Below are 12,345 nucleotides of genomic sequence, written 5' to 3'. Positions count from 1 at the left end.
CATTGATTCACGCTCGTCCATCGCCGCGCCAGACCCTCACTCCCCGGCGTACGTTACAGCCAACAACAGTAACGCACGACGACCACGGCGGCCACGCACGGCGCGCAGCGCATGTACATTGTACATTGCACGCAGCATGCACAGCAGCGCTACACAACACATGGGCGCCACCCGGCCCCGAGGCGCGCCGTAACGCGGCATCCCCGCAAGCGACGGCGCCGATCGGCCCGGCGAGATCCGACGGACGAGACCGATCGCCGTATGCTTAGCTGTAACGCATGCGGCACCTAGCGGGGGCGCGGGGAGGAGACGTGTTGACCTCTCTCTCCGGAGCGACTGTGCGAGACGGAGCCAAGGAGCGGCAGTACGTCACTCCAGCTATAGCGCGCTCCGGCGAGACCGGCCGTTACCGCGGCGAGGGCGGCGGCCGGCGGGGAGGAGGAAGAAAGGAGGGAGTTCCGGCGGGTTCACGGGTCCGCGCCCGCCCGTTACTGTGCACAGTTAAGGCAGGCATTTACTGCCCGCACCCCACCGTAATCCGCCCCTAATTACCCGCATTAATTACCTCCCTATTCCCACATTTCCATTTTTACCTCCTCTCTGCGCGCGTGACTGCCTCCCGGGGCCCAGCTCCGCGTGGGAATCGCTGGTCACCCACGTACGTCACGGGCCCATCTCCACCGTCAGGAGGGTCGCCGCCACGTGGGGCCGGGTGCCCGCGTTCAACGGTGGGCCAGCCCTGTCAGCGAGAGACGGCTCCGGAACAGCTGGCCTGCGCTCGTCGCCTCCTAGGTCAAAGCGAGGAGTCGCACGCAGACGCAGCGGACAGTGTGCTCGCCTTCCATATCGCTCTTCCTCCTGCCTTGTCCTCGTGCTGCCTTGGCTCGCAATAAGAGGAGAGGGAGGGGAGGAGACAGGCGACCGATCGAGTTCCTTCCTTCCTTCCTTCGTCTTCTCCGCCTCCGTTCGTCGCCTCGCCGTCGCGCGCGGACCTCGAGCAGCGAGCCGGGACTCGGAGAGAAGGAGGGGAGACAGGAGCGCAGGCGAGGCACAGAACAACCGACAGGGTATTTACTCCCGCCATTTACTTCTCCTTGTCCCTCGCCCCTCTCCTCTCCTCTCCTCTCCTCTTTCACCCACCCATCCATCCCCACTTCTCCATCCTCCTCCCAAATCTTTGCCCTTTACTACACCCCTCCCTAAATCTTCGTCCCCCTACCCCTGTACTCCACCCCTCACCGGCCGCCTCTACCATGCCGCGGCACTCGCTCCGTCCTCCTCACCTTGGTTTTACTCCATCTTAGGGTCAAGCAGGAAGGGGAGTCCGCTGCTGCTGCCACCAGGCGTTTAATTTGCTTCTTCTTGGTCGGTCGGTAGGGCGGGCGGGCGGGCGGGCGGGCGAAGATTTAAGGAACGCAAGACAGGCGTGGAGGACCATGTTTGGGGACTGCCAGGTGCTCTCGTCGATGGCGGCCATGGCTGGGGGCTCATCCTCCGCCGACGCGCTCTTCGCCTCGCCGCTCATGCAGCCCAGCCACAACCATGCGGGCGCGCTCGCCGGATTCATGTCATCGAGCTCCGGCATGCCCTTCCACCACCACCACCACCACTTCTCAACAAACCTCATACCTGTAAGCGCTTCCTCATCTTCGTAGATGCTTTCTTTTGGTCTTGTCTGCTGCGACTAAAGAAGAAATGCATGCCCGACCGGGTTTTTGCAGAAGGAGGAGGGCATCATGGGCGGGATCCACCTGGCCAAGGACGAGGACCTGGACCTCGACATGGAGATGGAGCTCAGCGCCGGCTCCGGCAGCGGCCACCTCGACGGCCTACTCAGCTTCGCCGACGTCGACGACGAAAGGGACCACAAGCCGCAGCACAGCGAGCCGGACGCAGCCCACCACAACAACTCCTCGGCGGCGGCGGCCGCGGCGGGGCCAGGCGGAAACGGCAAGAAGAAGCGGTACCATCGCCACACCGCGCACCAGATCCAGCAGATGGAGGCGTAAGGACCAAGAACCCTATCGCTCCACCATTAATGACCAAAAATCTTTTTCTTGAATTAGCAATCTTATTATTATGCTCTTGGATGATGCATGGCCCTCGCCCTCGGCAGGCTCTTCAAGGAGTGCCCGCACCCGGACGACAAGCAGCGCCTCAAGCTCAGCCAGGAGCTGGGCCTCAAGCCCCGCCAGGTCAAGTTCTGGTTCCAGAACCGCCGCACGCAGATGAAGGCGCAGCAGGACCGCGCAGACAACGTCGTCCTCCGTGCAGAGAACGAGGCGCTCAAGACGGACAACTTTCGCCTCCAGGCCGCCATCCGCAACGTCGTCTGCCCCAGCTGCGGCCAGGCCGCAGTCATCGGGGACATGTCCTACGAGGAGCAGAACCTGCGCATCGAGAACGCAAGGCTCAAAGACGAGGTCCGTTCATTCCTCTTTGCATAAACCCTAAGCCGCGCGCTCGGAGGGAGACACGCGAAAGTGTTAATCTTTGTTTAATCCTGTGTAGTACTGTGCGAGCTGTTTGTTTATTATCCGACCGGCTAATGGACTTTTGCGTGCATTGGGATGATGCAGCTGGACCGCTTGGCGTGCATCGCGACCCGCTCCTACGGCGGGCGCCAGCCGGTAATGTCGTCCGCGTCCGCAATGAGCGGGATGTCGGCGCCGCCGTCCATGCTCATGACGCCGCTCGACCTCGACATGAACGTATACTCGCGGCACTTCGGCGAGCAGCCGCATGGCGCAATGGACCTCATGGTCATGCAGCAGCAGATGGCCGCCGGCGGTCACGGCGCCGCGCCTTCGTACATGCAGCAGCAGATGGCGCCCGTCGTCGTCCAGGAGCAGGACAGGCAGCTGGTGCTGGACCTTGCCTCGACGGCCGCCGAACACCTCACCCGGATGTGCCGCGCTGGCGAGCCGCTCTGGGCAGCGCGCCGCAGCGCCCCTGGTGACGTCATGGACGCCGACGAGCACGCGCGTATGTTCAGCTGGCCCGGCGACGCCGCGAAGCAGCAGCACGGCGATGCCCCCCTCCCGGTGAGGATTGAGGGGACGCGCGACAGCGCCGTCGTCATCATGAACAGCATCACATTGGTCGATGCCTTCCTCGACGCGGTGAGCACTTGATGCTTCATTAATTTTCTTCAGTGCGGGCGTCAGATAAACTTGATCACTTACGGTTTTCTCATGCTTGTGCAGAACAAGTGGATGGAGCTGTTTCCTTCGATCGTGTGCAAGGCAAGAACCATTCAGGTGATACACAGCGGAGCTGCTTCCGGCCATCTCGGCAGTGGATCTCTCATCTTGGTAACTACTATTCCAACGATTTAATCTCAGATGCAACTAGTAAATTGAATTTAACTGCATCGATCAATCAGTTTGGTTATGAATTGAATGTCTGACTAACGGCATTGCTGTGCAGATGCAAGCCGAGGTGCAGTTCCTGTCTCCACTGGTGCCGGCGCGTGAGGTGGTCTTCTTCCGGTACTGCGTGCACAATGCCGAAGAGGGTAGCTGGTCCATCGTCGACTTCCCGGCAGACGGTTTCCAGGAGGAGCTTCTCCAGCAGCAGCAGACCACCTCGCTGGTCCGGTGCCGCCGGCGGCCGTCGGGCTGCATCATCCAGGACGCGCCCAATGGCTACTCCAGGGTACGCATACCGATCACCTGACCTGGCTCCAACGCATGCATCATGCATGGCTGACATGGTATAGAAGATATGCATGAATTGAGCATTGACACGTGGATTGCTTGACAGGTGGTGTGGGTGGAGCACATGGAGGTGGTTGGGGAGGAGAAGCCGCTGCAGCCGGTGTTCAGGGACCACGTCTCCGGCGGCGCCGCGTTCGGGGCCACGCGGTGGGCCTCCGTCCTCCAGCGCCAATGCGAGCGCCTCGCCAGCGAGCTCGCCCGCAACATCGCAGACCAAGGAGGTATGCCACCGTCTACACATTGCCTCTGCTCCCTCCACATATGTAGTACATCTGTGATATCTGATCGATGCTCATCCTGCCCGGTGCCCGCCGTGCTTGCCTGGGAATTGCGATGCTAACTTTGACGTGCCCAATCCATTTTATCCCGCCATGTATTTATATGCTTGTGTTCTGTCTGTTCTTGCCTACCTATCCGCCAAAAGTTCGACATTTTGCCTCAGAGGCCAAAGGCTTTAGTTGCTTCTTTTCAACAGCATGACCGTTTATGTGTCATTCATCATCCAATTTGACAGCATATCATAGGTATATATGCTTATGCAATTGCTTGTACTTGGTGTCACACTTTCGATTAATTTTCCAACCTACTTGTATCATCCACATGTTTCTTCAGCTAAATACTTGAGAAGAGCTAACCGTCTCGATTTCTGATTCCCAGTTATCCGCACCCCAGAGGCGAGGACAAATATGATGAAGCTGTCTCAGAGGATGATAACTGCCTTCTGTGCTAACATCAGTGCATCCAGTAGCCAATCTTGGACGGCGCTATCCGATTCTACAGAGGACACAATCAGGATCACAACAAGAAAGAACACTGAGCCGGGGCAACCCAGCGGTGTCATCCTCACGGCCGTCTCCACAAGCTGGCTTCCGTACAGCCATCAGCAGGTGTTTGAGCTTCTTGCAGATGAGCAACAGCGCTGTCAGGTACCACATACCTATTTTATCTGCTCAGATGTTGTTACCCTTGTTAGTTTTATTTACCCCCTGCTATAATCTTTGTTAAAGTTAGCAGTTCCATGATGGATTCTATGCTTTTGCAGCTTGAAATTTTGTCAAATGGGGGCTCACTTCATGAGGTGGCACATATTGCAAACGGATCCCACCCAAGAAATTGCATTTCTCTTCTTCGCATAAATGTAAGTACTCTTTATTTGGGAAAAGAGCTCTGCACTAAGATGCCGCAACTTTGGCCCTTTAAGGGCCTGATCACATTTAGTTCTTTCATTGGTCACCTGAAATATTAATTACTTATTATGTGGAACGATCATAATTTTAGGTGAGCAGGGTTCGGCTGTACGTTAAGAATTATGAGAATATAAAATATTTGTATGCTTTCTACAGCAAAAATGCCAAAAATGAATCAAATGTTTTCAATATCTCAATGCTAGTTACTTACTGATGTACTATGGTATGGTATAGTACTACTGTTCATGTTGATAATGCTTCAAAACACTTACTGTTTGCTACCAATACCAAGGACAAGAAATTAAAACTAGCTACTCAGGATATCACAATAAATGAGATTTGAGTGGTATAGGCTGAGATTGGGCACATGCACCACTGAAATTTGGGTGGTGTACGTAGCTTTTGGATTTGTTTGATTCATTTAGTTCTGCCATTACCATTACAATGATCTATCTAAAATGAGGCAAATCCATGATTGAAATATCATTTTGAAGCATCTACACATTTTATGTCTAGTGAATTGTTCTAAATTAGATTTGATGTACTGCCTTTTCATGTTCACATTCTAACTGAGCCGTCTCATTTGACATCTCAATATATATGGAAAATGCATGCAGTTATTATTTACCCAATAGGACTTAATTTTCGTCCCTTTTTTCTGAAAGACTCCTTGAGCGCACAGCTAAATTTAGATTAGCATTGACCACAGATTGATATTTCAGAAAATGTTTTGAGAGCTAACATTTTAGCAACTTTTAAACACAGGCTGCAAGCAACTCATCACAGAATGTGGAGCTCCTGCTGCAGGAGAGCAGCACCCACCCTGATGGTGGAAGCCTTGTGGTGTTTGCAACTGTGGATGTTGATGCTATCCAAGTGACAATGAGCGGGGAGGACCCTTCCTACATCCCTCTCCTCCCCATGGGCTTTGCCATCTTCCCAGCTACCAACCCTTCATCTGCATCCACCAGTGCAAACACCGGCCATGGCGAAAGTAACCCAGGTACGGCAGATGAACCCACCAATGGCTGCCTCCTCACCGTCGGCATGCAGGTGCTAGCAAGTGCCGTACCTTCAGCCAAGCTCAACCTCTCAAGTGTCACCGCAATCAACAGCCATATCTGCAACACCATTCACCAGATTACAACAGCACTTAAGGGTGGAGGAGCTAGCCGGGCTGAGCCGGCATCTGGAGGTTCTGACCAGTAGCAAGAAACGCTGGGTGGGAATGGAGGGGAGCTCAAGACAGCAGACCAAAATGCCTCTCAACTCAACCATTTTGCTACCTGCTAACATCCCAACTATGCCTGTTAGCTCAGCTTGCAAGGGAGGATTTGACAAGAACCCAACACTAACAACTTCAAAGCTCCTCTTCTTCCCGCCATGGGCCTCTCAAAATGACAAAAATACCCCAAAGTGAACACTGGGGGCATTTTGATCATTTTGGGAAGGTGATGTTATCTCCATCTAGAAAGGGTCTTGTCAAGCTCTCACTTGCAGCAACCAACTGAATCAAGCCGAAGCATTTTGGTCATGTAGTTGTTGCTGCTCTCCCTCTCTCTCCCCTGTTCGAAAATCAAAGACTGAAGGTTAGCTCTGGTATCTTTCTTGGATTTTGTAATAATGAGAATACTTAGTTTGAGTGTGTGAGTTATTTGTGGTAGACTTGTTGAAGACTAAAGACTTATTAAGCATATTGTAATAGAGAAGATAAAGGAAAAGAGAGGAGGAGTCAAGAGCGAACCATTTGTGATCCTTCTTCCCACACTAGCAAAGAAGGGTCTCTTGGTTCGGGAATTGACTTGTTTCCTCTCTGCTCTACCTTTACTTTGTCTGTAAACCTTTGGCTTGTGTTTTATTACTACTGTGTTGCTCACTCCAGCTCTTGGTACACTATTGCAGTTCATTGCAGTTTTGCAAATCTATCTCCCCTCTCTCTCTGGTTGTTGGATGGTATTGAATGTGGATGCTGCGTTTTGTTTTTTGTGGCAACCTAATCTGCACCAGGCTTTGAATGCCCTGCTCTTCTGCTGTAGTATTGCACATCGGATCCCTCGTCTTCCTTGGTGCCTCATCAGGCTTCCCTTGGCTTGAAATATTCTGACAGCCAACAACTGTGGTGGAGGACCAATTTTTGTGTTGCAGGGAAATGCTATTGTAAGCTTGTGCTCTTATTTATTCCCCTGTACTATACAACACATGGAGATGCTGCCTGTGATGGGTCGTTGGGGAGATGCCTCTCATAAATGATACTACGAAAGGTTCTACTTCCTTGCTTGCATGGTGCTGCATACTACTCCATAGATCTCCCTGTCAAGTATCTATCCATACTACCCCTGCCCATGCTGGACGTGTTTGATGCTTTGACTTGCGCCATGTATCAAATGTAGCTGCATGCTTGCTCCTCTAGCTGGATCAGGCAAGTGCCTTTCTCCCTATCTTCAACTAGGTTTGGGAGTTCTGACAGTGACTGCACCAGAGGTTGGAGGTATCCTTGCATGCATGTCTTGATCATCCTCTTTTAAATCAATGGTCCTCCTCCTTAGCCTATGTGTTTCCTATGTGCTCTGCTCTTGAGTGGCAAGAATAAGAAGCCCTTAAGTAAGGGCATCTCCAACGGGGCGACGCATTTCGGACGCCTAAACGGACGTGGCGTCGGTTGAAATGGTTGAAATCGTCCGCGCGTCCGTTTGCGTCAGGGGGTGGCTCCAGCACGACGCGTAAACTTTTTTTTCCATTCATAAAGTCATCATTTACATTAATAAAAAACATAAAAAAGCCATAAAGGCGTGGTAAAAGTAGGTGCTGCCTACTGCTCGTCGTCGCTGACGAGGTCGATGAACTCCGGCGTCGGCCATGGAAGTTGGTACGGCGGCGGTGGAGGAGATAGGGCTGTCGCCTGCGCAGGAGGCTGTGGCCAGGGATCCGACGTAGCAGCAGCCGGGAGCACAATCGTTCGAACGCGTCGGCGTGGCCGGAGGAGTCACCGGCCTCCCCTGCGCGAGCGCGGACTCACCGGAGTTGGATTGCGAGCCCGTCCCACAAAGCGAGCTCGTTGAGCTCGTCCAGCTCGCTGTTGGCCAGTGCCATGGCAATGGCCTTCTCCTCGGTATTATCCAGCGGCTGGGTCTCCGGATCCCACGCCGGCCCGCCGTCGTCGTGGTCGTACTCTGCCATGTCCACGTCCTCGTCCGCGTCCTCTTGGTCGTCCTCTTCTTCTTCTGAGGCGATCTCGCGGTCGAAGTAGTCGACATCGCCGAGGTAGCCAGCGCGGCGGCGCGCGTCGAACTCCCACGTCCCGAAAGAGATCCAGTTGTAGGAGTTGAGCGTGTACGCCTGATCTTCCCGGAGATCCGGCGGCAAGATCGCTCGGGGGCGGCGAACCTCGTCCCACCGCTCTCGGCCCTCGCGCGGCACGGGGGGGGGGGGGGGGGGAGACCGGCACGCGCCTCGAGTTGAGGTACCAGCCCCCTCCAGGCAAGTTCTCATCCGGCCATGGTACCAGCCGGTTTTCCTCCGAAAGCTGGCGCGCGAGGTCGAAGCGGACGTACTGGCCGACCTGTGGCTTCTTGCCGGACCGCGAGGCGCTAGCCTCGTGGTCGTTCTTGGACTGGCGGACCAGCCAACATTTCTTCCACATGGCGTCGGTCGGGTGGATAGTGTGGGCTCTGGCAATGGTGTGGTCGGGGAAATGGGCGCCGGCAGCGTCCCTTTAAGAGACTCGGACGCCATCTCGACTTCAATGCCCTGCCACTGCGGCGCCGCCCAGCTGCGCACGCTCGCGAAAGCCGAGGCACGCCATTAACGCGGCCCTGCAAAGGCTGCAACCCGCCGCCCGTAAGTATTGACGCGGAAGACGAAGCAGTTGTGCCCCTGCCAGACGGGCCCGTGCGAGGATCGGGCGGACGACCGCAGCGTCCGCAGAGACGCAAACCTGGCGCATATTTGGGCCACGTTTGCGTCGCCGTGGACGGCCCGGTCACTATGCATCGCCCCGCTGGAGTTGGTGTCAGACGCATTTTCGGCCCGGACGGATGCAAACTGTCGCTCAGCGTCCGTTTGCGTCGCACCGCTGGAGATGCTCTAAGGAAGGTTAAGAGCATCTTCGGTCGTCGCCTTCAATAGGCGTCGAGCAAAAACGCCAGATTGAGCGTTTAGAGGCTGCTGCCGTGTGGTGCCGCTTTTGGGGCGCGTCATTTGCCCATTGCGCCCCAAACATTTTTCTTAATTCAAAAGAAAACATAAGTTTCATTCAAATTTCTTATATATTACAAGAATTAGCATGAAATTTGTTCAAACTTAAAAGTGGCCTATGCGGTGGCCGCTACGGTCGTAAGTACTGGAAGAAGTTGTAGTCGTCTTCGTCAACAACGTTCTGCTTGTCGTGCGTGTCGATGAGCTCGTCGCTAGGCTCGTCCTTCACCGCACTGCTGGGACCTGCTTTGCGACGCATGAGGTCGACGAGCCACCTACCGGAGTCACGGATGGACATGGCGATGACATCCTCGATGTTCCTGGCCCATGCGTTGTGGTCTTCGAGCGACTCCATCTAGGCAGTGTTGAATCAAGGCGTGTCTTCGAGATCATCACTGCTAGCTTCGAGACGCTGCTGGCGGAAGACCGTCGCTATCTTCACGGCAGCGTCAACCTCCTGGTCCTTTGCCTTTACCGCTGGCTTCCGGTGGCGAAGGGTGTCGCTGTTGTCGGACATCGCCTGCCACGTCGGCTCGCAGATTGTGATGTCGCGGCTGCGCCTTGGCGCATGCGTCATGTACTCTTCCTTCACCTCGCGCTTGGGCACGGCGTAGAGGGAGACGCGGTAGGATGATGGCGCGGAGTGTGCCGGCCCTGAAGAACACAACTAGGATGATGATGAGCGCGAACTCGTCCCCCTTGGAAGCCAGCGTGATGGCTGCAACGGAGATGATGGCGGGGACACCGCCATCCCTACTCTAGGCGCGCCGCAACGGATCAGGGAGAGTGCAGCCCGACATGGTCCAAGAAAGGTGGTGGCTGGCCTTGTTCCACTATGTTTGTGGCCCGAAGAGTCTATCGAGCCGGCGCATCTTTTTTTTTCTCAAACACACGCCAAAGCGTGCGTTTTTGTATATTAGAAGAAACCGCAAAGAAAAAGGGCAGAATAACAAGTAGCCAAGCTACCAACCAAAAAGAACAGAATAGAAAGGACAACTAAAACAGACAAAGAACAACAAAAAAAGAAGGAGAAAGACTATACAAGGCTAACATTTGTTAGCCTGACATGCTCTAGTTTATCATGCCATCTGGGGGGCCTCGAGTGTTGGGGTAGGCGACGAAGTGCCTTAGCACCAGCTAGCATCCATAGCTTTGCTTCCTCAAGAATGGAAATGACTAAATCTTGCCTGTTGGGGGTAATTTCCTTGAAAACCATCTCATTCCTAGTATTCCATAGCTGCCAGATGGTGAGAAGATAAGTGATTTGACACATTTTTGCAGGGTAGGGCTAGCACCGGCGGCGGCTGAAGCAAACCAGGTGTTAAAATTCTCATCGGCTTGAGGCATGCAGCTTAGCAGGTTCAGCTTGGACAGAATATCGTGCCAGATCTGTTGGGAGAAAGAATATTGGACAAGCACACGGGAGATGGACTTAACTTCCTGATCAGAGAGTTTCGATGCATCTTGAAGAAGTCGATCCACCACTTGTTGTCGGTGGCCGCCCATGTGGGATCAGCGCGCTCCTCCGATTGAAGGCGGCAACGTTGGTCCCGAATTAGGGATGGCAATGGGTACCCATGACCCGCCTACCCACTGGGTAAAAACCCAATAGAAGTACGGGTATGGTATAAAATATTACTCATGAGTTTGTAAATGGAAAAAATATCATACCCATCGGTAGAGTGGGTACGGGTATGGGATCCTAGAACCCATACCCGCGTACCCATATACCCATCTAAATTTAAAAAGTGGGTCGTCGTAATATTCTAAAGTTCTCAATTTCCCTCCTAATCATGTCTTCATGTTGCTAGGCTGAACCCCACGTTTTCTGGTCTCACAATCGCTGGTAGGTTAGTGAAGATTAGACCCCTATTTACGAGCGCTTCACCTCTTGTCATATTATTTTTAGATCAATTTGATGTGTTGTAAGAGCAATAAATCACGCCAAAACCGTATTTTCCCAGCCGATTTACGGGTTGGGTCGAAAGTGGTGCAGAACAGAGACTGAACTCGCTGCCCGGCCCAGAAAATTTTCTCAGGGGCCCGAAAAATTTCACACTCGACCCCTATTAATACAGATTGAAGGGCGGTTTACAGGCCAAAAACTGAACGGATTTCTCACCACTCCTCCCGCGCCGTCGTCCGTACAACCGCCTTCATCCACCGATTTCTGGCTGCTTTGCAGAAATTGTGCACCGCCGGTCAAACATCCTGTCAGCGTGCTCCAATTCCAACTATGTCTATGTCGATTCCCGGCGAATCTTCTCGATATAGACTAATTCCACCGAGCGGCGCGGTGCACGCACGCAACACAGGGAACGCACGCACGTGCAGATTCTGGCAAGCGGCGCGACGCACGCGAGCTAGTCTCACATGGGATCTAGCTAGCTCTAACTATTTGGTGCTAATCATCTCCCGATTGATTCACAAATATCCAATCGATTCGATAGCTAGCTTGCTAGCTTAGTGGTGCTACTATTTCTATTAAGCTTGCTAGCTAGGTGGAGGCGGGTGCTAGGGCGAGGGCGGCGGGCTCTTGGGCGCGGGGAGGCCCAGCAAGGGGCGCGGGTGGTGGCCTCGCGGGGAGACCTAGGCAGCGGCACAGACAGTTCTTGTGAAGAAGAAGATGATTTTCCGAATATTTCGTTTTTCGGTTTTAGTTTACAGGTGTGTCTGCGCTAGCTGATTTACGACCCGTAAACACGTTTTCGGAAGATTGAACTTGAGTTTTTCGGTTTGCACTTTTACAGGCTCTGGTAGAGATGCTCTAGGTGCGGGTATTTTTACCCACGGGTACCCATTTACCTTGCCGGGTGACGAGTATGGAAAAAACTTGTACCCATTGATGGGTATAGGTATGGGTGACGGGTAAGAATGAAAGTGACGGGTACGGGTATGGGAGGGCTCTACCCGTACACATACCCTGCGGTTGCCATCCCTATCCTGAATCCAGACGAAACAGTGCCCCATCCCAGGCTTGGGCACCGGAGGGATGCCGACGCCATTGACGGCCATCTTCCAGCCGTCGTTGTTGGACATGGGCATGTATGGAGGCACTAGGATAGCGTACGCCTCAGTGGCGGGTGGTGAGGCTGTTGCAGCGAAAGCCGTTCATGGTGAGGTCATTGCGGTGGCTGCTCGACATGTGGGATCTAGAGGTAGGCGAGGTGTTTGAGGGCACATTGAGGGAGAGAGCGGCGAGAGGAGGTCACCATTTATACAACGGAGGTAGGTGAAGAGGCAGC

General features: G+C 53.9%; 1 protein-coding gene across 1 annotated transcript; it reads left to right on the top strand.

The window, feature by feature from the left end:
* The first annotated feature begins 1,382 nt into the window (after nt 1–1,382).
* On the top strand, nt 1,383–6,782 carry LOC127311343 (homeobox-leucine zipper protein ROC3). The gene is made up of 10 exons (XM_051341761.2): nt 1,383–1,631; nt 1,722–2,005; nt 2,117–2,423; nt 2,580–3,122; nt 3,207–3,314; nt 3,430–3,657; nt 3,766–3,940; nt 4,377–4,645; nt 4,762–4,857; nt 5,672–6,782. Exons 1-10 carry the CDS (start codon nt 1,437–1,439, stop codon nt 6,113–6,115), a joined length of 2,649 nt encoding a protein of 882 aa, XP_051197721.1. The 5' UTR covers nt 1,383–1,436; the 3' UTR covers nt 6,116–6,782.
* Nucleotides 6,783–12,345: the final 5,563 nt, after the last annotated feature.

Source organism: Lolium perenne, chromosome 1, assembly GCF_019359855.2.
Source record: "Lolium perenne isolate Kyuss_39 chromosome 1, Kyuss_2.0, whole genome shotgun sequence".
Classification (NCBI taxonomy): Eukaryota; Viridiplantae; Streptophyta; class Magnoliopsida; order Poales; family Poaceae; genus Lolium; species Lolium perenne.
This window is presented reverse-complemented; position numbering and strand designations above follow the sequence as displayed.